The sequence below is a fragment of the Lithobates pipiens genome, unplaced genomic scaffold (genome assembly GCF_037356315.1).
Source record: "Lithobates pipiens isolate NorthernLeopardFrog02 unplaced genomic scaffold, aLitPip1_a1.2 Scaffold_23, whole genome shotgun sequence".
NCBI classification, from domain to species: Eukaryota; Metazoa; Chordata; class Amphibia; order Anura; family Ranidae; genus Lithobates; species Lithobates pipiens.
The window spans coordinates 112,766,874-112,790,677 of NW_027507785.1; the positions used below are offsets into that span (position 1 = coordinate 112,766,874).

The following is a 23,804-nucleotide window of genomic DNA, read 5'->3' on the forward strand; positions in this document are numbered from 1 at the left end:
AAATCGCTATACATACCTTTTCTGCGGTTGTTTTGGTCCGGTCCCATTCTGAACTCAGCGGTAGCTTCTGTGTGTTACTCATGTGCAGGAGAAGCAGATGACAACAAAAGCCCCATAGTAACTCTATGGGTGACGTCACGTCCCAGGCATCTCCTGCACACAGCATCCGAAGCTGGAGACTGGACCGGATCTGCTTCAGAAAAGGTATGTATAACTAATTTTGCTTTACAGGGTTAGGTTCGTTTTTAGAATGTGGCTGAAAGTAGGTTCAGGGTTAGTTTTGGCTGACCTTATACTTTAAAGGGGTTGTAAAGGTAAATTTTTTATTTTCTACATAGCTTCCTTTAAGCTAGTGCATTGTTGGTTCACTTATCTTTTCCTTCGATTTCCCTTCTAAATGTTTTTTTTTTCTTTGTTTTCTTTGTCTGAATTTCTCACTTCCTGTTCCTCCTCAGTAAGCTGTTCAGTAAGCTGTTCTGGCTGACTAACCACCAGCTCGAATGATGGTGAGAAGTTTACTGAGGAGAAACAGGAAGTGAGATATTCAGACAAAGCAAAAAAACATTTAGAAGGGAAATCAAAGGACAAGGTAAGTGAACCAACAATGCACTAGCTCAAAGGAACCTATGTAGAAAATAAAAAAATTACCTTTACAACCCCTTTAACCCTAGGCGTCCCAAGGAAAGGTTCTTCATTCTTTGTATGCTGTGCAAGCAGTTTTAGTTTATCTGTAATCTACAGCTTCGTTTTGACAGTCTGATTCCCTGTTTGTTTCTCCATTCACTATCTCATCAGACCCTTTTTTTTTTTTTTTTTTTTTTTTTTTTTTTAGTGCTCTGCTATGAAGAGCGCGGTTCTTCCTTTGGACATAAAAGTGCTGCAGTAAATTATAAATAATGTAGAATACATATAGTACACAAAATACAGGTAGTGATAGATTCAAGTCCCAGAAACTCAATATTCAAATATAATGTCCACAAGGGGGACCAGAGGTGTACCCCTACATAAAATGAGTCCTCATAGGTGATCATTCAAAATGTTGATCCATAAAAAGTGACAGACACCAGTGTGACGATATCCACCACCACAGATAGTATAGGTACAATTTCCAGAAAATGTGGACCCAAATACGATATGACAGTGAGTCACTATAGAAGAGGTGAATAGACCTCACATAGGGAACTCTGTTTAGTGTGTTTTCCATTGATGGATCTCGCTTATCCCCACGACTTTGGTATAGATGGACTCCACTTCTAATAGCGTCTGGTGGTGGTTGGGCACAGAAGACATAGGGAACCAGGTCTTCTGTGCATTTTTCTATGTGATATCCATTCACCCCTTCTCTAATGACTCATTGCCATATGGTATTTGGGTCCACATTTTCTGGTAAGCTTACCCATACTATCTGTGGTGGTGGATATCGTCATACTGGTGTCTGTCACTTTTTAGGGATCGACATTTTGAATGATCACCTATGAGGACTCATTTTATATAGGAGTACACCTCTGGTGGCCCCTTGTAGACATTCTTTTGGATATTGAGTTTCTGGGACTTGAAACTATCTACTTTTTTTTTTTATCTTGTGCACTTTATGTATATGTATTCTACTGTATTTACACTTAACGCAGCACTTTTATGTACTTTAATACACAATAGTACTTGTCAATTGTGGTGCTAGCAGCTTTTTGGAGTCTACTAGCATGGTAAATTTCTTCTGTTCTGGTTTTCACTTCATGCTTTTACAAAGTTCTACCAGGTAGATGTTCACTTCTCTGCAGAAGACACCAGCTAATGGGCAGAATGTCTTGCAGGTGGCTTTATGGTGGGGTTCCCCTCCTTCTTATTTATTTGCTATTTTGTCCTTGTTGCTGTTCTCTAGGGCTGCAACTAACTATTATTTTCATAATCGATTAGTTGGCTTGCTGCAATTTGTTGTTGGGCAGATTAAAAAAACAAAAATTGCTGCAAAAACGCATGATTACATGCTTTTCTGCAGCTTCTCCATCGAAGTATATTGAACCAAAAAAACAAAATGGCACCATTTTGCGTTTTTAAAAGTCCTTGTCTTTTCCAAATATGCAGCAGATGAAGAAATCATGGATGTGAACATGTCCCATAGGAAACCATGTCAATGAACTGTAGTGTGTTTCTGCAAAAAGTACCAAAAAACAGAGACCCAGACCTGAGATGTTTAGTAACATAATGGGGTTAAAAATAAAATAAAAATTAGTACAAAAAGAGCAAATAATCGCTACCGTAAGGGGTTAATTTTTTATGATGGGACAGTGAAAGTAATATTTACAGTAGCGATTTGCTTTTTGTACTATAAAGGGCCAATTTTAGTTTTTTTTTTTTTAAACCCCATTATGTTAGTGACCAATTAATCGATTATGAAAATAGTAATCGATTAATTTCATAATCGATTAGCTGTTTTGGCCCTGCTGTTCTGCCCACTCCTCATGTTCAGTGCTTTGGGACATCTGAAATAGTCCTAAACATCAAGTCTTCTGTGTCCTGTGGGTGTATGATTTAGGAAATTTAGAATTTTCAGGGACACGCAGATTTCTCCTCTGTCTGTGCTCATTACATGCAACAAAATGGAGGTTTAGCTGAGCTGGGAGGGGATATGCCTGGAGATTCCTGCCTTATATTCTTATTTTTTGGCTAGTGTTCTTTCACCTGGGTGGCAGTATAACTCAAGTAGTCATGAATATCACAGATCCTCTGTGTCCTGTCATGTACACCAAGAAAAAGATTTTACAGGTAAGCCAAAAAATCCTAATTTCTTTCACTTTTATTGTAGGACAACGTAGAGCTCATGAGCTCCAAGAGACGCAGAGCTACATCCCCGTCCAGCAGTGTCAGTGGCGGAGACTTTGATGATTCACCGCATGCCACAAGTACCCCAAACTCTGGCAGGAAAAGGAGGAGACTTGCCAATGTGGCAACTGTGGATCCAGTAAGTTCGAGAGAAAACCTAAAGCCACTCTGTACATTTTATTTTAATGTTGGTGTTTTATTGTATTGACAATTGGCAGACTTATCAAAATTGTTTATATATAAGCACTTAACTTTATCAAGTAACACTTAATAGTGTTAATGGGCAGGAGGCATCTTTTATGTTGCCTTACTCTTTTTATTTAATAAATGAAGCTTAGGGGCTTTATTGCTATGTAGTAGTTGTCTTGTGTTATTAACTGTTACATTTTTTTTGTAGATTGCAGTTTGCCATGAGCTCTATAACACAATTAGAGACTACAAAGATGATCAAGGGCGGATTCTATGTGAACTCTTTATTAGGGCCCCGAAGCGCAGGTAAAAATAATTTATTTTTGCAATTTTATCCCCTCCCCCCTTTTTTATTTTTTTTTTTTTTTATTATTATTATTTTTTTTTTTATTTCTTTTACTATTTTTGGGTTCAGACCTGTCAAAATCCGGCCTCTTGGATTCAACAACAGAGTGCTGAGGTGACATTAGGGGTCACACCTGTGATGTCTCTTAGAGAGCAACTGTATCCTGCAGTATGATCTCCCATGAGGGTCTTATCAGCCCCCTATAATAAAATAAATCAAGTAAAATAAAGTTTAAAAAAAAAATGAAAGTTTAATAAAACCACTTTCTCTGATTTAAATGTGTGATTGCTCTTAAACTGACCTTACACTAGTAGATTTTAAGACTAGAAAATTTGTAGGAAAATTCTCAGTTGCTTTCAACGGTTGATTTAAGAATGAATATAATTCCTGAACAAAAACCCATGCACATATTTTCTCATCACTGTGGTTGAAAACAAATGTCAATTTGACCCCAGTAACAATTACAAAATGAAACCAATGTTCTTAAAACAAACATTTTTGAATTTAGATTTTTTTTTATTTATTTTTTTCTATATGTGTATGGCCAGCATTATTAGAGCTGACATGGGACAGCTGTAGCATCACAGCGATGCTGCAGCATAAAGGCAACTATGTAGGGTCATTTTTTAGAAACCGCAAACTTCTGTTTAATCTTGACATTTGGTATTCGTTTACTCCATGCAACCTCATATTTTATATTTTTACTAAAATTGTGGTATTGTATTGTGTTTGTGCACTAGAGATAATTTGAAGGATTTTGTTTACTGAAAATTACAAATTTGATAATTTTTGATAAAAATTGCAACTGCCTCTATTTTATTCTACAGAGTCTCTGTTTTCAGAAAATATATATTTATATTATGTACAGATTTGTAAATTTGTAATGTACAGTAAAACCTTGGTTTGAGAGTAACTTGGTTTGAGAGCGTTTTGCAAGACCAGCAAAATATTTTAATAAATTTTGACTTGGTATACAAGTAGCCTCATGTCAAAACTGAGTATAAAAGAGAAGAGAGGTACCTGTAATGCCACGTACACACGACCGAACTTTCCGGCAGACTAAGTCTTCTCGAGTTCTGATGGACTTAATGAATGGACTTGGCCACACACGAACGGGCTAAGTCTGTTTATTTTTGAACGTGATGAAGTAAACGGGACTAAACAAGGAAGTTCAATAGCCAGTAGCCAATAGCTGCACTTGCGTCGTATTTGGTCCATCAGACTAGCACACAGACGAACGGTTTCCCCAATTTTAGTCCATCAGAATTGAGTCCGACTGATAGATTTGATGTTCTATTTCTAGGTCCATCAGAATATTTTTTATTTTTTGAAATGCGATCGGACTAGCCCACACGATCGGATTGTCCGATGGACCTAGTCTGCCGGAAAGTCTGGTCGTGTGTACGCGGCATAAGTGTAGCAATATGGTTACATTTAATGAAGGTACAACTTTTAGCAACTCACATGGTTAATGATTAAAAGAGGCAAATCTAAGTATGCAGGCATCCGGGGTAAAGCTGTCCACGTAAACCATCCTCCTCACCAGCATTGACGTCATCCCTTCCACTCTGCGCTCCACGAGCGGTTCAAGCCCCACTTTTAGATCACTCTACTGCAGGGTAGTCTTTCTGGCCATGATTGCAGACTGACAGCGGTGAGAGTCGGTGGTGCGAAGGATGGTCTACAGGACAGCTTAACCCTGGATGCCTGCATACCTAGATGTGCCTCTTTTAATCATCAACGATGTGAGTTGCTAGATGTTGTACCTTCATTAACCAGTTGCCGACCAGCGCACGCTGATGTATGTCGGCAGAATGGCACGGGCAGGCAAATGGGCGTACCTGTACGTCCCTTAAATTTGCCGCCCTGCCATCGGGAGCGCGCTGCCGGCGGCGTGCTCCCGCGTTGGTCGGGACTCCCGTGAGGCCGGTCGCCGGACCCGCGGACTCGATTGCCGCGGGCATACCCGCGATCGTCTCACGGAGCGGCTGAATGAAGAAATGTCGTTGTAAACAGCATTTCTCCATTCTGCCTAGCAACTAGTGACGCTGATCTCTGCTCCATGTGATTGGAGCAGAGATCAGTGTTCACTAAATTAAAGCCCAACCCCCCCAAAGTTAGTAACACACCCCTAGGAACACTTAACCCCTACACTGCCACCCACTGGTTAACCCCTTCACTGCCAGTGTCATTTACACAGGAATCACTGCATTTATAAAGCAGTGATTGTGGTATAAATGACAATGGTCCCAAAAATGTGTCAAAAATGTCCGATGTGTCCGCCATAATGTCGCAGTCACAATAAAAATCGCTGATCGCCACCATTACTAGTAAAAAAAAAAAAATATTAATAAAAATGCCATAAAACTATCCCTTATTTTGTAAACGCTATAACTTTTGCGCAAACCAATCAATAATCGCTTATTGGGTTTTTTTTTTTTTTTTTTTACCAAAAATATGTAGAAGAATACGTATCGGCCTAAACTGCGGGAAATTTTTTTTTTAAATATATTTTTGGGGGATATTTATTATAACATAAAGTAAAAAATAATGCGTTTTTTTCAAAATTGTCGCTCTATTTTTGTTTATAGCGCAAAAAATAAAAACCGCAGGGGTGATCAAATACCACCAAAAGAAAGCTCTAGTTGTGGGAAAAAAAGGACATCAATTTTGTTTGGGAGCCACGTCGCACGACTGCGCAATTGTCAGTTAAAGCGACGCAGTGCAGAATCGCAAAAAGTGGTCTGGTCTTTGTAAGTGGTTAAATGTAACCATATTGCTACACTTAGAGGCGCCTCTCTTCTCTTTTATACTCTGGAGCTCCTGATGGATTTTGCCCTTGTGGAGGCTTCCATTTGTGGATGGACATTTTATGGTTACACAACCTATCGCATTTCTATAATCTGGACTATAAACTGAAGGATTTATGAATAAATAGTTGTGGAACAAATCATTTGAGTTTCCATTATTTATGGGGAAATTCGTTTTGATATACAAGTGCTTTGTATTACAAGCATTTTTCTGGAACGAATTATGCTCGCAATCCAAGGTTTTACTGTATATAACTTTTATAAGATATTCAGTAAACAATATATTTCAGTCTATATTAATATTTGCAGATAGACAGACTTGCACTGGAAGGATAAAATGGTAATGCATAATCGCTGTGTAGCACTCCTCAACAGGAAGCACGTTCTCATTGTTAACTGAAGGTTTCATTGGGAATATTTGAATGTACAGTGTCCTGTTTTCTATAGTTGTATCTGTAATTTGTTATCTGTTTGTTTATCTGACTTTTAGAAACCAGCCAGATTACTACGAAATTGTTTCGCAGCCGATTGACTTGATGAAAATCCAGCAGAAACTAAAGATGGAGGAATATGAGGATGTTAACCTGTTGACTGCAGATTTTCATCTGCTGTTTCAGAATGCTAAATCATACTACAAGGTGAACTTTAATTTCTTTTTGCTGTTTAGGCAAAGATTGCCTGAATATTTACGAAGCCACAAATGGCTTTGCAATCTTGCTCTTGTTAGAACTTTAACACTTGATCAAAAGCTGCACTTTAAGTAAAACGATGTTATCAGCGTTGCTGGAAAAGATAATGAACAAGACCAAAATATTTCCTGCATATTCTCTACACCAACCTTTTAGTTAATGCTGGACATACTGTATATCTGAAGGTCTGTGTTTGACTGTGTGCTGAAGGGGAGGATCAGAGTTCACAATGGCTGATTCTTTCTGTCAGTGCAGATCACGTCAGGAGGCCTATACTTTCTGTTGCATGTTGCCAGCATTTTACTCAGTTTTATAATTCATTATCCATCAAAGATTTTTCCTAAGTGGAACTTTAGTCAGAAAATGAAGTCCTGCTAGATCACTTCAGGCTAGCCCCTTTTGCAGGTATAGTGGAATCCCTGACTCGGTTTGCGATAGTTGTCTCACAAAACAAGCAGTATTCATGCGTCAGTGACACTCAGAGCCGCTCAGAAACAATCTGTTCCTGAGTGTTTCCGAGTGCATCCGAGCGGTCTCTGAGTATTTCCGAGCCTCTCCGACGCCCATTCCACCTCTGGCCACATGCTGTATTGCATGCAATAGAAGTCAGTGTGGAACACATTTTCTTTGTTTCCATTGACTTCTATGGGAAGCCCACTTTGATATGCGAGTGCTTTGGATTACAAGTATTCTCCTGGAACGGATTATGCTCGTAATCCAAGGTTCCACTGTATAGCTATGTAATACATTAAAAATAAATGCCTATACTATTTAAAATCCAGTAGTACACTGTCAGCGGATGGAAACATCAGTAGTCACACACTGCCGCCACCGTTGGTGGTAAAGAATAGGAGGATTTAATTCTGATTTAAGACTGTCAAGAGATCAGCCTCTACAAATTCAGCAGTGCCTAAAAGCAACTGAGCATGTGCAGAGCAGGGATAGACAGTGTACTACTGAATTTTAAACAGTATAGGAACTTATTTTTAATGTTTTACATAACTATACCTGCAAAAAGGGCCAGACTGAAGTCATCTAGCAGGACTTAATTTTCTGACTAATGTTTCACTTTAAGCAAGAAAAGTTAGGCCCTACTTGCCAAAGTAAAATTTGTTTCACAGAGGTAGGCAGAACAATGAATCACATGCTATATGTTTGCAGTCCAGAGCACACTGCGCTAGTGTGAGATCCCCTCCCATACTCCTTACTGCTGCTGTGTGTGGATAATATATGGACAATATAAAACACAGCAAGTCTGTTCTATATACTGAGAAACAACACTGCATTCACAGAGAGGGGAGCTAGACAACACCCTACACTGTTCGCTGCACTTTTTGAGCCATGTAGTAGCTTCTCTCATCCAGATGACACTAAGGCCCCTTTTACACTGGGGCGGGGGCCACGCTGCCGGTGGTAAAGCACCGCTATTTTTAGTGGCGCTTTACCGTTGTATTTTCGGAGGTATTCGGTTGCTAGCGGGCGCTTTTAACCCCCACTAGCAGCAGAAAAAGGGGTTAAAACCACCTGCAAATGCTTTGCTGGCAATATCGCTGTGCTACCCCATTGATTTCAATGGGCAGCAGCGGTGGAGGAGCGGTGTATACACTGCTCTTTCACTGCTCTAAAGATTCTGCTACCAGGACTTTTTTTACCGTCCTGCCAGTGCACCGCTCCAGTGTGAATGCCCTCGGGCTCTCACACTGGAGTGAATGGAGCGGCTCTTTCAGGGCGCTTTGCTATTTATTTTATTTTTAGCACTGTAGCACCTGCAAAACGCCCCAGTGTGAAAGGGGTCTTAAGCCGAGTGTACCATATAGTACACAGCAGCAGTGATTAACACCCCTTGAAGTCCGCAGAGTGTGACACTCTAGGACAAGCATGGGGTCTTTATGAAGACTGCATATGCAGCCAGGATATGTGCCTGCTGCCATTTCTTTCATTGAAAATCCAGGGGCACACAGTAGGAGGAGAGTGGCAGAAAATTACAAATACTGTTTTCCACCAAGCTCTAGAGGAGGAAGCAGATGAGACCGGAGATCCGGTACTGTCAGCCTATAGCCTGTGGGAATATACTCCCAACACCAAGTAAGCCAGCTTATGTGCCAGTAATGTGCAATATATTGTATGTTTATGAGGTACTTTTGCTTAAGGAAATCCATGACAGTAAAGCCTATTTGCTCAGATAATGTCTTCTTTTGTTTTGTTTACTTGATATTTGGGCCCTAAGATCAAGTTTCTCCCTCTGTTAAAATGCAATAACATTAGACATGTCAGTTGTTGAATACTTTCTTTATCCTTTATACTTTTAAATCCTTAAAAATTAAAAAGAATTCTGTTTTCGGTAGGGCTTGAAAACAGTTGTATACTCTGTTAACTTAGTTGAGCTGGAAGTTTGCTGATCTCACTATGTTATCCCTATGCTAGGCAAGAATATATTTTTTACCGTTTTGGGGTTCACCCTATCTTTGTATCGCTGTTTTATAATTTATTATGTTGGCACTTTTTTGTTCTTTGCTAATTTGAATGTCTTGTACTTTCTTTGTTTTATCTTGAAAAATATTATCAATAAAAATTGTCAGTTCTCCAAAAAACATAAAAAAAAAAAAAAAAAAAAGAAATACTTTACTACTTCCATTTTTACCCAACAGTCTGATACGCCAGAATACAAAGCTGCATGTAAACTTTGGGATCTTTATTTACGCACAAGAAATGAATTCATCCAGAAGGGTGACTGTGAGGAAGATGATGATGAAGATGATACACAAGATACTGCAGAAGGAGAGGTACGATATAAGTTTGTATGCATGCATATTTGTGTAATTCCATTTGATTTAAAGTCTGGTTTAAACGAATTTAATCCTAAATCTGCAGCCACCCCCATTCTAAGGCTGGCTATACACGATACAGATTTCTTTCCTGCAACCACGGGTTGCAGGAAAAAAAATTTGCACAATTCCCCCATCAACACACAGTGCTGACAAGGAAATCAGCAATTGTCTTCTCCCGTAAGGGGGACTGTCGGGGGAAGCCATCCCTGCCAGGAGTAGACAGTGATGATTATTAGCAGCTGTAGGAGCCACTAGCAATAATCACAAGAGAATCCGGCAGGTTGCTTGTACCCAAGTTGATTTATCGATTAACATGGTACATTAAGCCTACCCATTAATGGTTAGAATCTCAGCCGGTTCCTGCTGAACTGGCCAAGATTCGGACCGTGTATGGCCGGCCTAGGTCCTATACTAAATAGCCTGTAGAGGAAAGAAGTGTATTCTTGCCTATTCACTGGGTGCTCTGGTCCCGTCACATGATGTGTCAGCTTCAGGGGAGAGGCGAGATTGCCGACAACGACTTCAATACCTGTGTGGCAACTTCACACACAGGCTTACTATGGGGCATCTGTTGTCTGTTGTTGTATAGGCTGTACTTCCACTTTAAAGTAGACTAATGTAGCATACTGTACATTTTATATTTTTGTTTCATATGAAAGAAATATATAGATATTTTTATAAGTTACAGTATATGTGAGAGGAAATCAGGTTTATTTAAATATTAGCATCACCATGGATTCATTTTTTACAAAATATTTATCAATGTTAGAAGCCCCCTCCATCTATAGTAGTTATGACCAGAGAAATCAAGACAATCTTTAGTATGCATGTCCCATACTAACCTTTTTTTTAAATTATTTTGTTTTTAATTTTTTTGCCCATTTTATATTATTATTATTATTATTATTATTATTATTACACAGGATTTATATAGTGCCGACAGTTTACGCAGCGCTTTATTAAATAGACAAAGGAGCACTTTGAGGTTTAAGTACTAAAACGGGAGAGTGCAAAATCTGGCACAGTTGTGCATGGTAGGCAATTGGCTTCTACCTTCAGCTTGTTCAATTAAAATGGTTGTAAAGTCAGAAGGTTTTTTTATGTTAATGCATTCTATGCATTACGAAAAAAGCCTTCTGTGTGCAGCTGCCTCTCTCTAATACTTACCAATCCCCCTCTCTATCCAGCAATGCCCATGAATGCCTCGGCCATCTGGGACTCTCCCTTCTGATTGACTGAGACACAGCAGCAGCTCCATTGTCTCCCGCCGCTGTCAATCAGACCCAGCCAATCCAGAGAGAGGGGGTGGGGCCGTACTGCAGCTCTGTGTCTAAATGGATACACAGAGCTGCAGCTTGGCTGCCCCCATAGCAAGCTGCTCCCTGTGGGGACACTCAACAGGACAGGGAGCTCCAGCGGGGACCTGAGAAGAGTAGGATCCAGGCTGCTGTGTGCAAAATCAACTGCACAGGGTGGGGAAGCATAACATGTTTTTTTTTTTTTAATAGAAAACTAAGACTTTACAATCGCTTTAAGCTTTGACAAAAAAAACCTGGAAGCTGATTTTACACTCTCCAGTTTTAGTAAAACAATCTCTTTGTCTCTGTGTGTGTTTATAAGAAACATCCTTCTATTGACAAGAAAACTCAAATTTTGTGGAAATTTTGCGATTAACCTAATATATATTTTTTATTTTTAGCCCTCTCAGAATTATATAAAACCCACCCTGGAACAACTTTTGGAATCTGTCACCACTGCCACAGATCCCAATGGCAGAATAATCAGTGATCTCTTTCAGAAAGTCCCATCTAAAATGGTAAGTGGCAAAGAATCTGTCACATGATGGCAACAGGATTTTACCCAACTAAACTGGATCAGTTTTAAAGAGGAAGTAAACTCTCCTGCAAAGAAAAGCTAAAAACACACCCTGCAAGATAAAGGCATAATGAGTATGCATAGAATACTAGCTCATTATGAATTACTTACACGAGAATGAATCCCCCTGCAGCCATCCTCGTCTCCCCCTCAGGCCGCCTACATGTCGCCCAGGGCTTGCTTCCGGGTATCACGGCTCCGGCGCTGTGATTGGCCGGAGCCACGATGGCGCCACTCCCACGCATGCGATTGGGAGCAGCTGCGAACAGCACAGCATAACTGAAGCACCGGCATGTACTGCCATTGCTTTAGTTGGCTTAAGTGCGCATGTGCCGCATGATGTCGGCACATGCAAATACAGGGACATCTCCTAAACTGTTCAGGTTTAGGAGATATCCAGTGCAGCTACAGGCAAGTCTAGTTATAGGCTTGCCTGTAGTTTTAAAGTGGTTGTAAAGGGTTTGCAACCACTTTAAAACAGCATGGGCCCTTCATACTAGTGTGATGCAGTAATGTATATGTGGTATTGTATGTTAATTTGCATAGTAGGCAGTCCATTTATTCTGAATGGGCTGATAAAGCTATGCAATGCACTATAACAGGACACACTGTACTTTTTTAATGCAGTGCAATTGGCTTGATATGTAGCAGTAAAAAAAAAAAAATGTGTTTTACCACAACACATCAGTAAATAAGCCCTAATGTGATGTATATTAAAGTGAAACTGCAGATATAAGCAAATGTGTTATAAACACTGCAAGATTTTGGTGAACTGTATTGCACCTATTCTGCTCTGGCGATAATACAGATGCATTTTTTTTTCCATATAGACTCAAATTGCGAACTAGAGGTTCTGTATGGAGGATATGGTTATCGATTAATTGTCCCTTTTTTTTTTCATCATTGTTTTCAGTAAGGAATCTTATGCAGGCCATGTGTGTTTGTATCACAGCCAGAAACACTGTTACTGTATGGGTCTGTTAACTCTTGCAATTGGGGGGGGCTAAAACCTCACTTTTTTCAGATGCGTTTTTACTACCCTTCAACCATACTGTGCCAGTGTGTTCATATGTTTTGCTTCATGCTCGCGGCAGGAATTATACCAGTGAGTGAATTGGACCACACTACAACTGCCCACAACGTGTGCAGTTGTGACGCGGTTGTCTGGTATTTAGGTGGTTAAAACAGGTGGTGGTGAGGCAATACAAAGCCTCCTCACAGCCTGTCAAATGCTGTCTGAAGAGCGATTAGAATATGGATTACTCTTCAGAGAGCAAAGCAGGTGTAAACGTCACAATACTTGCATTTCTAGTCAACAGTTTGACAACTCCCGCTGGCATCTTCTTCTGGGTCTACATGTACAGGAGTACACTCAGTGCATTGTCTCTGCTGCATTAAAGAGTCTGGTTTCTTGCAGTTTTTGAAAGCATGACTTTTTGTTCTGCTTTAAAGAGTGTTAGCTGGAGTTTGGCTTCAGTTATGTTGGCGAAGCTAAACTTGCTAGTCTAAGGTCTACTTTACACATGTGTAAGTAACCTGTGCTTAAGCGGCATTCAGGATTTTTTCAAGCCTCATAACCACCTTTTAATGTCTGTCATGAATATACACAGTACTATTCACACAGGAGACGCTTATTTGCTGCCTCCATTGATTTTAATAGTAATGTTCTGTAAACCGCACCTACAGTGAGGGGGAAAAGTATTTGAGCCCCTGCTGATTTTGTATGGTTGCCCACTGACAAATTATCAGTCTATAATTTGAATCGTGTTTTTATTTTAACAGTGAGAGACAGGATAACATCAAAAATTTCCAATAACTCTTTCATGACTAAGCCTATTTTTGACATTTGGTGTTTACAAGTTAAAATCCATATTTTTTGCTAGAAAATTACTTGGAACCCCCAAACATCATATATATTTTTTAGCAGAGACTCTAGAGAATAAAACGGCAATTGTTGCAATATTTTATGTTACACGGTATTCGTGCAGCGGTGTTTTAAACGCAACTTTTTGGGAAAAGGGACACTTTCATGCATGTTAAAAAAACAAAACAATAAAATTAGCGCAATTTTTTTTTTTTTTTGCATAATGTGAAAGATAATGTTACACCAAGTAAATAGATACCAAACATGTCACGCTTTATAATTGTACGCACTTGTGGAATTATTTCTCTTGCTCTGGCAATCGCGGCGATACCTCACATGTGTGATTTAAGCACCGCTTACATATGCGGGAGCGACTTCCGTGTGTGTTTTCTTTGCTGCGTGGGGGCGGGGGGTGCTTTAAAAATTATTATATTTTTTCTTATTTATTTTAAAATGAATAAATTGTTTTTTTTTTATTTTTTTTTTTTTTTTTTTATCACTTTTATTGCTGTCACAAGGAATGTAAACATCCCTTGTGACAGTAATAGGTGGTGACAGGTACTCTTTATGGAGGGATCGGGGGTCTAAAAGACCTCTAATCCCTCCTTTACACTTCAAAGTATTTCAGTTCGCTGTTTTCGGCGATACTGAATACTGTATATATTTTTAAATCCACCGCCATTGGCCACAGAGTAAACGGGAAGTGACATCATGACGTCGCTTCCGTGTTTAGAATTAGGAGACTGGAAAGAAGCCGCTTACGGCTTCATTCCAGTCCCTCCCTAGCCACCAGAGGCATCGGATTGTTCATCGGTGCTCCTGATTGAACGGGAACCCCGGTAAGAGCGGCGGGAGGGGGGGGGGGCGTCCCCTCCCGCTCCTCCGGCATAACAGCCGAGCGGCTTTTAGCCGCATCGGTTGTTGTGACTTGAAAGCCGATCGCTGGCTCTAAAAATCAGTACCGGGATGATGCCTGCAGCTGCGGGCATCATCCCGATATAATAACCCCGGGAGCCGAGTACGCACATCTGTGTACGCTCGGCGGGAAGGGGTTAAAAAGCATTTAAAAAAAGTTATGAATTGATTTGCATTTTAATTAGCAAAATAAGTATTTGATCCCCTATCATTCATCAAGATTTTTGGCTCCCAGGTGTCTTCTATACAGGCAATGAGCTGAGATTAGGAGCACTCTCTTAAAGGGAGTGCTCCTAATCTCAGCTTTTTACCCATAAAAGACACACAGAAGCAACCAATCTCTCCACCATGGCCAAGACCAAAGAACCACCCAAGGATGTCAGGGACAAGATGGTAGACCTACACAAGTCTGGAGAGGGTGACAACAGTTGTTTTGTGATTATTTGCAAATGGAAGAAACACAAAATAACTGTCAATCTCCCTCGGTCTGGGGCTCAATGCAAGATCTCCCCTCATGGATTTTCAATTGTCATTGTAACAGTGAGAAATCAGCCCAGAACTACACAGGAGAATCTTGTCAATGATCTTAAGGTAGCTGGGACCATAGTCACCAAGAAAACAATTGGTAACACACTACGCTGTGAAGGACTGAAATCCTGCAGCGCTCGCAAGGCCCCCCTGCTCAAGAAAGCACATGTACAGGCCTGTCTGAAATTTGAAAATGAACATCTGAATGATTCAGAGGAGAACTGGGTGAAAGTGTTTGTAGTCAGATGAAAGCAAAATCAGGCTCTTTGGCATCAACTTAAATCGCTGTGTTTGGAGGAGGAGGAATTCCACCTATGACCCCAAGAACACAGAGGTGGAAATATTATTATGCTTTGGAGTGTTTTTCTGCTAAGGGGACAGGACAACTTCACTGCATCAAAAGGACTATGGACAAGTATATGTACTGTCAAATCTTAGATGAGAACTTCCTTCCCTCAGCCAGGGCATTGAAGATGGGTCGTGGATGGGTATTCCAGCATGGCAATGACCCGAAACACACAGCCAAGGCAACAAAGGAGTGGCTCAAGAAGAAGCACATTAAGGTCCTGGAGTGGCCTAGCCTGCAGATCCTAATTCCATAGAAAATTATGTGGAGGGAGCTGAAGGTTTGAGTTGCCAAGCATCCGTCTGAAAACCGCACAGTGTTTGTTAACTCAAAATGATAAATTACTGCCACCCCCTCTATTATAGCCAGGCATACCACACTGTATATGTCTTTTCTAAAAACAAGGATTGTAAATACCTTTTTAGAGCCATCTTCAGGCCTGTCACGTGACTCGTGGCTTTTTACAGCTCCGATACATGGCTACTGCAGGAGGGGCCAAGGTCTCCCTCTGACATCAGCCGGGGTGGTCATGTGGCTGCTCAGCCCCTCCCGCAGAAACCCTGTCTCGGAAATGTAAAGCGGCTGCGAGTCACGTGACCGGGCTGAAGATAGCTCCAAAAATGTATTTACAATCCTCGTTTAAAAAAAAAAAAAAAATGTACACAGTGTGGTATGCCTGCCTATACTAGAGGGGCTGGTAGTGACTATTTGTAACTTTTTTTTTATTTGTACTAATAGTGGCGGGGATGGGGGGGGGGGGTGGAGACAGAGACACATAGCTGACAGACAGAGAGGAGGGGGAGAGAGGAGAGCAGAGGGGACAGCTGCGGATGATGGAAGGATGTATGCTGACCACGGTGCTCAAGGCTCAGCAGCCCTGATTATCGTGGTCAGCGCAGAGGGGAGGGGGGGGATATAAGAAGTGGCAGGATTAGTCAGGTTTTCTACAGTTTAGAGAGTGGCAGATTACACAGCACAAGCACTGTGTGCTGTTTAATCAGCTTTAAGGGAACAGGATCTGATTTTATTTATTTATTTATTTATTTTTTTGAGTTAACAAACACTTTAATGACTTGGAGAGGATCTGAAAAAGGAGTCGGACAAATTCCCTCCTGAGATGTGTGCAAACCTGGTGGCCAACTACAAGAAATGTCTGACCTCTGTGATTGCCAACAACGGTTTAGCGACCCAGTACTAAGTCCTGTTATGCGAAGGGGTTAAATACTTATTTGCCTCATTAAAATGCAAATCCATTTAAAACTTTTTTGAAATGCGTTTTTCTGGATATTTTTGTTATTCTGTCTCTCACTGTTAAAATAAACCTATCATTAAAATTATAGCCTGATCAAACGTACAAAATTAGCAGGGGATCAAATACTTTTTTCCCTGTTAGCTGGGCACTGGGATGGAGATGGTGGAGGTTTCTTAATCCCAGAATACACTGGGAAATAATAGAGAACAAGGATAGAGCAGCTCCTTGTTTGTACAGAGCAGCTGTGCGGTAACCCCATTTGCTTCTGTGTGCAGGCATTTCCTCTGATTAGGCGACCTGTCAGATTTTGGAATGGAAGTGACGTTCTATGGCCGCCCTCTTGCTACACCCCGCAAGTCATGCATTTCACACTTATTTTTAACAGTAAACGCAGCTTATATAATGCAATTCTAAAATACAGTATTTAAAAATCAGTCTGATGGTTTAGATGTTGCATTTTAAAAGGAGCTACGAGCCTGCTAATCTCACAGGTTTCTTAATATGACAGAATGCCGCTGCTTTAAAAAATTGACATCAAAACAGCAAGACCGCTTTTAAAATACTATATTTCACTATATAAACTCAGTTTACTGTTTAAAAATAAGTGTGAAATGCAAGGCTCCGGTGGGTGTAACAAGATGTGCGCTTGTCACCTTCTCAATGTATCTTTACTATGGACGAGTGCGAGGTGTAGATGGCGACGGAACGTCCCTTCTGTTACAAAATGTGAGGGGTCACCTAATTTGACGAAACACAGGCAAAACTATCAAACCAGCCATACTGACATTGCCAGTAAGGAGCAAAGGCATTGAGCATTTTTGCCAGTGGAAAAGCTTTTTGTTTCTGCAAAGTTAAGCTGCACCAAGCCAAGTGTCAGAGTTCAAGTATACGCATCCATCTTGCAAAGAGGTCGCAAAAATGTAACATGTCCTAAACACATTATAAATGCTAATGAACCCTAACATTACCTTCCCTCCAGATTCACAATACTGCTGTCCAACGGTGACTTTGTTGCTCCTCCATCCAGATTGTGTAAATCTTAAGTCTCCTTTCACACAGGCTTTCCAATGAGGTCCACCTGTCAGTTTTTTAGGTGGACCGTATCGGACAATGAAGTCCGCCCTATGGAGCGGCAGATGTTGGCGGTGACATGTCCGCTGACACCTGCTGCTATCCAATCCAATACTGTCCGTGAAATCCACATAGATGGAGACCCTATTTTTCATCCATCTGGCAGATCAGATGAAAACGGACAGGCGATCCGTTTTCATCCGATCTCCCCATAAGGCTCTGTCAGGAAGTGTTACTGGCCGGATCACCAGGTCAACATAAGGGGAAAAAGCTTAACCACTTGCTGACCAGTCACCTTCTGCAGCTTGATAAAGACCCGAGCCTGGCTGATTGGACATCCAAATCTGCTTTGGGTCTCTACTATGGTAACCTGGAAGCAATGACCTGACATCACTTGCTTAATCCAGATGTCATTAGCGCCATTTTAAAAAACACATCTTGGTGTTTTAAATGCTTTTAGGTGCAGAGGAGGGATTTTGGGTCTTATTGACTATTGCTGTCACAAGGATGTTTACGCTCCTTATGAAAGCAATGACACGATGAAGAAGAAAAAAAAATAATAATTTAAAGCATCAGTGTAAAAATAAAATTAACCACTTGCCTCCCAAGCCAGTTCTGACACTTCTCTGGTTCATGTAAAAATCGTCATAATTTTTTTGCTAGAAAATTACTTAGGACCCCAAAGCAGTATGTGTGTGTGTGTGTGTGTGTGTGTGTGTGTGTGTGTGTGTATATATATATATATATATATATATATATATATATATATATATATATATATATATATATATATATATATATATATATATATATATATATATATATATTATATAATATTTTTAGCAGAGACCCCAGGGAATAAAATGGTCAATGCAACTTTTTATGTCACACAGCATTTGTGCAGCAATTTTTCTAACATGATTTCTTTTGAAAAAAATGTTTTGCCGATTAAATCGATACCTAATATGTCTCTTTGACATTGCACACACGTGGAATGGCGCCAAATGTCAGTACTTAAAAAAATCTGGATATGCTACGGTTTAAAAAAAATTACAGGTTGCCAGTTTAGAGTTACAGAGGAGGTCTAGTGCTAGAAATATTGCTCTCTAACATTTGTGGTGATACCTCATGTGTGGTTTGAATGTCGTTTTACATATGCAGACACGACCTACATATGCATTCACTTCTGTGTGCGTGCACATGGGGACAGGGGCACTTTAAATTTATTTTTACACTTTCCCTTTTTATACCTATTACAAGAAATAGGAAAATGGCATGACAGGTCCTCTTTATGGAGAGATCTGGGGTCTATAAGTTCCCAGATCTATCCTCTATCTCTCTAACCTGAGATCAAAAAACCTGCTGCATTCGGCCTCATTCAGATATCGCCACTTCATGTCTCCAACGTCATATGACGGCGACCTGGGGGAAGTGGTTAAAGTGCCTCCATGCCTTGGTCCCGCATGCAAACAGCGATCGTCCCACACATGTGAGGTATCGCCACAAACAGATCATGGGCAGTAATTCTAGCACTAGACCTCCTCTTTAAATGAAATGGTAACCTGTAAAGGCTTTTAAAATGTTGCCTATGGATAGTAAAATTTATGTTGATTGTCCCCGCTGAACAGGGGTGCGTAATTTTAAAGTGAGACATGTTTGGTACATATTTACTCGGTGTAACATCTTTCATCTTTTATAGTGTACAAAAAATTGAATCAGGACCGAGACAACTAATCGATTATGAAATTAGTCGATTACTATTTTCATAATCGATCAATTGGCCAGTAACATATGGGGTTAAAAAAAAAACTAAATTAACCCTTTATAGTACAAAAAGAGCAAATCGCTACTGTAAATATTACTTTCACTGTTCCATGGTAAAAAATGAACCCCTTACAGTAGCGATTATTTGCTCTTTTTGTACTAATTTTAGTTTTTTTTAACCCCATTATGTTACGAAACATCTCAGGCCTGGGTCACACCTCTTTGTTTTTTGGTGCTTTTTGCAGAAACACACTGCAGTTCATTTACTTGGTTTCCTATGGGACACATTCACATCCATGATTTTTTTTCAGCTGCTGCGTATTTGGAAAAGACGAGGACTTTTTTATTTTATTTTTTCTTTTTAACGCAAAAACTGTGCTTTTTTTGGTTCAATATACTTCAATGGAGAAGCTGCAGAAAAGCATGTAATGATGTGTTTTTGCGGCAATTTGTGTTTTTTTTATTTGTGTTTTTAATCTGCCCAACAACAAATTAGCTTTTTTTTTTCCTTTAAGGTTATTAATCGATTATTCGGCCAACTAATCGATTATGAAAATAATTGTTAGTTGCAGCCCTAAATTGGATTATGTATTGCATTTTTGCATTAAAAAAATAAAAAGTGTATGCTTTCCTTAAAAAATTGCATTTGAAAAATCACTGTGCAAATACTGTATGACATTAAAAAAAATCGCAAAACCCACCAATTTATTCTCTAGGGCCTTTCGTTTAAAAAAAAAAAAGGAACATTTGGGGGTTCTAAAACTGATTGTTACATGTGAACAAAAACTGCCAGAAAAAGCCTGGTCCATTCCAAAGACATGCTGGTAGGCGAATCTGATCCTGTCTAAATAAATTGGCCCTAGTATGTGTATGTGTTTGTAAGTGCGTCGGGACCCTTCGGGGTAAAGGACAGCGCTATATAAACATGCAACTCAACTCTCAGTGGTTTAAAAAAGAAAACGTATGCAGCCACAACTTTTAAGGATTGGTAAGCTGCAATATATTATATTTTTGGTTTTGCATGTCATACTGCTTTAATATCTATACGTAGAAACACTGATAGATGCTCTCAGTCTTGCTAACTAAGCTTATGTGGATGTTTTATTTTCCCTAGCAGATTGATTTTGGTTGGCAATTGAGATTGGTCTTGGGCTATCTTCTAGCCTGCCTTCTTGCATTTATGTTAACAATCTTAGTTTATGTGATAGTGGGAAGGTTTTTTATATACAGTTTTATTTGAAAAAACAAAATGCATTCTGTTTTGTATATAAATGAAATTCATGTATGGATTCTTATTTTATACAGCTGGTTTTATATATTTTTTTAAATTAATTTTATTGTTTCTAGCATTATCCAGACTACTATGCAATAATTAAGGAACCCATAGATCTGAGGATGATATCCCAGAGGATACAGGTATGCAGCCTTAGCTATGCAGGGCCTTATTAATTGTATAAAAGAATAATCTTTGCCTGTAGCAAGCAATCCAATCTTCTTTTTCTACTGTAAACTGCACTGCGAGAATCTTGTTGGGTTTTGCAGGCATCAAAGATTATCATACAGGCTGGTTCTTCAATTGTTTATGTACGCAACAGTGGTTTTGGTCTGTCTTAGAAAACCATAATAAAGGCTGAAAGAAAAGGTTTAGTTTACTGCAGTTTTTTTCATCCTTTGAAATGATTTTTTTTAACCACTTGCCGACTGCCCACAATGTCAACAAAGCTGTTATGAATGAATATCATTCATAACAGCTTTGCTAGTGAACTGTGATTGGCCCACAACTGTCACATAGTACCCAGGTCAATCACAGCACCCTGTACCATGTGATTAGCTGTAGGCAATCATAGATCACTAGTATTCACAGTTGTAATTCAGTTGAAAGCATTGCTGGTACCAGCATTCAAAGTGTAAAAAGAAAAAAAAATCCATGATCATGAACATATTTTTCTTGTCTTTTTTTTTTTTTCTCATTTATATCACAAAAAATAAAAAAAACTGTGGTAAGAAAGCTCTATGTGTGTGAAAAAATTATCTAAAAAATCATTTTTGTACAGTATTGCATGACTGCACAATTGCCAGTTATAGCAAAAAAATGTCCTGGTCATAAAGGGGGTAAAATCTTGCAGTTAAACAACTACTTGAACTTGCATTCTTTATTTTCATTTGTCTTTTTTTTTTTTCCTTAGTGGCATTTTTATTGGGAATCGCTTAAACTAGAAAAGACAGATAAAAAAAAAAGCATGCCAGTTTAAATCTGCTTCCCATTGGCTATACTGTGAAAAAAAATAAAAATTGCAGAATCACAATTCGGTGCTAATTGGAAAGTGAATAAACAAGCAAAGAGGACTCTCTGTAGGGTGATGTGGTTGTCTTACATTTATAAAAGTGTATCAATAAAAATATAAAGTAAGGATTGGTCTTGTGCAGTTTCTCTTAGGGTTGTAATGATATTCTGTTGAAAACTGACATTTTCCCTGCTTTCATTTGACTATCATTTTAGAGGTAGGGGGTCTGTTATTCTTCTAGAAGAACCTCTCTGAACCAGGGTTCCCCTGGAGCAAGGTTCTTAACCTGGGGTCCATGGGTTTAGGGTGTTAGTGGGGAGAAGATAAAGAGAAACATTTGCCTTCCCTATAAAGCAACACCCCTTGTAACAATCAATGGTTTCCAATTGAAAGTAATGAATGAAAACTCTCCCTGCCACTAAGCATCTCTTGACTTGTCCTTGATCCATGTTAATTTGTTTAATGTTTATAATTAAATTTGTATCATTGTTGGGGTCCACAGCTTTCATCAGATTCTAAAAGGGATCTGTGACTCCAAAAAGATTGAAAAAAGAGGCTATTATGGGTTCCTTGAGCTGTGTGGCTAATTTGAGGCTAATGTGGCTTCCCTTTTAATGTTTGCTGCATAGGTCCAGGGCCAATGCTATTTAAAATAGTCAGCTTCATGACACCAGTGATCTTTTTAGCTGTGTTATGGTGGCAGTATGACCACCACTGTAAAGGGGGCATTCTTCCCACTGACCACTAGTTTAGGGTGCATTTTTATTTCCTATCGACCGTCGATAAACTTTTTTTTCTTTTCTTTTCTTCTTCTAGTCCTATAATTTATTTCAAGGGATTTTCTGGGGTAAAATGTTAGAGGCTGAACCTAAAATGTTAATTGTTTTTATATTGTCATTTGTTTTTATTACAGTCTGGTTATTATAAAAGTGTTAATGCCATGGCGAAAGACATGGATCTGCTAGCAAAGAATGCTAAAACCTACAATGAACCAGGTTCACAGGTGTTTAAGGTCAGTAAATAAATACCTTTAGAATTCCTTTTAAGTCCGATACATTTCATACAGATGATGCATGCAGTCGAGAATCCAGTGCAGTTTTTCCTGCACTCCAAATGGGGAGTGTCTCTCAGGAGAAGCAGTTCATTTCAGCTGCCCTTAAGAATCAGAGCTACATAACACTATGACCAAGCCATTTGACTCGTAAGGACTATCTTATCAAACAATAGGGATATGTTTGGAAGGGCATCAAAAATGTTCATCACGCACCCCTTTCAACACCTGTGTGTAGAAGTTCTTAGGCCAGATTCTTGTTTCTCATTCAGTATTGTGTGCATGTTACTGCAAATCATGATAACATGGGAACTGTGGTGCATTGCAGTGCCCTTAATTTAGAATGGCAGCCTAGCACACCCCAGTAGACATGGGTGTGCCTTTTGTGCTCTGTGGCACACTAGAAAAAAAAATGGTGCATGTGTGTTTAAAAAGGCCTGTTGTCACTGTGTTGGCAGTCTATTAAATAATGGCCTGGCTTAAAATGGCACATGTTAAAGTGGAGTTCCAGTCATTTGTTTGTTAATTAAAAGTCAGTAGCTACAAGAACTGTAGTTGCTGACGTTTAATAAACACATATTCACCTGTCCCACAGTCCAGCGGTGCACTCGCCACAGCCATGTTCTCCCCATGTCCTCCCTCGGCGGCGCTGGCATCTCTACTATTTGTGGGCAGCCAGCTGTGACAGTTTGCGGCTTCACAGCCGAGTGCTCACGGCATATGCGCAAGCGGCTCTGCGCTCTGTGACTGGTCCCAAAGTCTTCTAGGACTTGTCATTTGTTCCCAGAAGACTTCGGGATGGAGAACTTCTGCTTCCGATCGCCTAAGGCAGTGATGGCGAACCTTGGCACCCCAGTGGTTTTGGAACTACATTTTCCATGATGCTCAACTACACTGAAGAGTGGCTGAGCATCATGGGAAATGTAGTTCTAAAACATCTGGAGTGCCAAGGTTTACCATCACTTGCCTAAGGCGACCGGAACTGAATTGGGAGCAGGTACCTGCCAAAATTGGTTACCTGCCCCCCAGACCCCCCCCCCCCCCCCCCCACCTCAAAAGCTCAGTTTTACAAACCGGGGCTGAGGAGGAGGCCTTAAAGCGGAAGTTCCACTTTTGGGTGGAACTCCGCTTTAATATACATATGATAACACCTCACACAAATGTAACTCCA

The 23,804-nt window shown here is 39.9% G+C and overlaps 1 protein-coding gene across 13 annotated transcripts in view; it reads left to right on the top strand.

The window, feature by feature from the left end:
- The window catches only part of PBRM1 (polybromo 1), a 156,545-nt gene that overhangs the window by 16,739 nt on the left and 116,002 nt on the right, over nt 1-23,804 (top strand). For all 13 annotated transcript variants that reach the window (XM_077452205.1, XM_077452210.1, XM_077452209.1 and 10 more), the window contains exons 2-8: nt 2,804-2,959; nt 3,218-3,315; nt 6,656-6,803; nt 9,503-9,637; nt 11,382-11,498; nt 20,645-20,713; nt 22,496-22,594. In XM_077452205.1, the coding sequence (XP_077308331.1) occupies nt 2,819-2,959; nt 3,218-3,315; nt 6,656-6,803; nt 9,503-9,637; nt 11,382-11,498; nt 20,645-20,713; nt 22,496-22,594 (807 nt within the window). In that variant the 5' untranslated portion in view covers nt 2,804-2,818. The remainder of the gene's footprint in view (nt 1-2,803; nt 2,960-3,217; nt 3,316-6,655; nt 6,804-9,502; nt 9,638-11,381; nt 11,499-20,644; nt 20,714-22,495; nt 22,595-23,804) is intronic.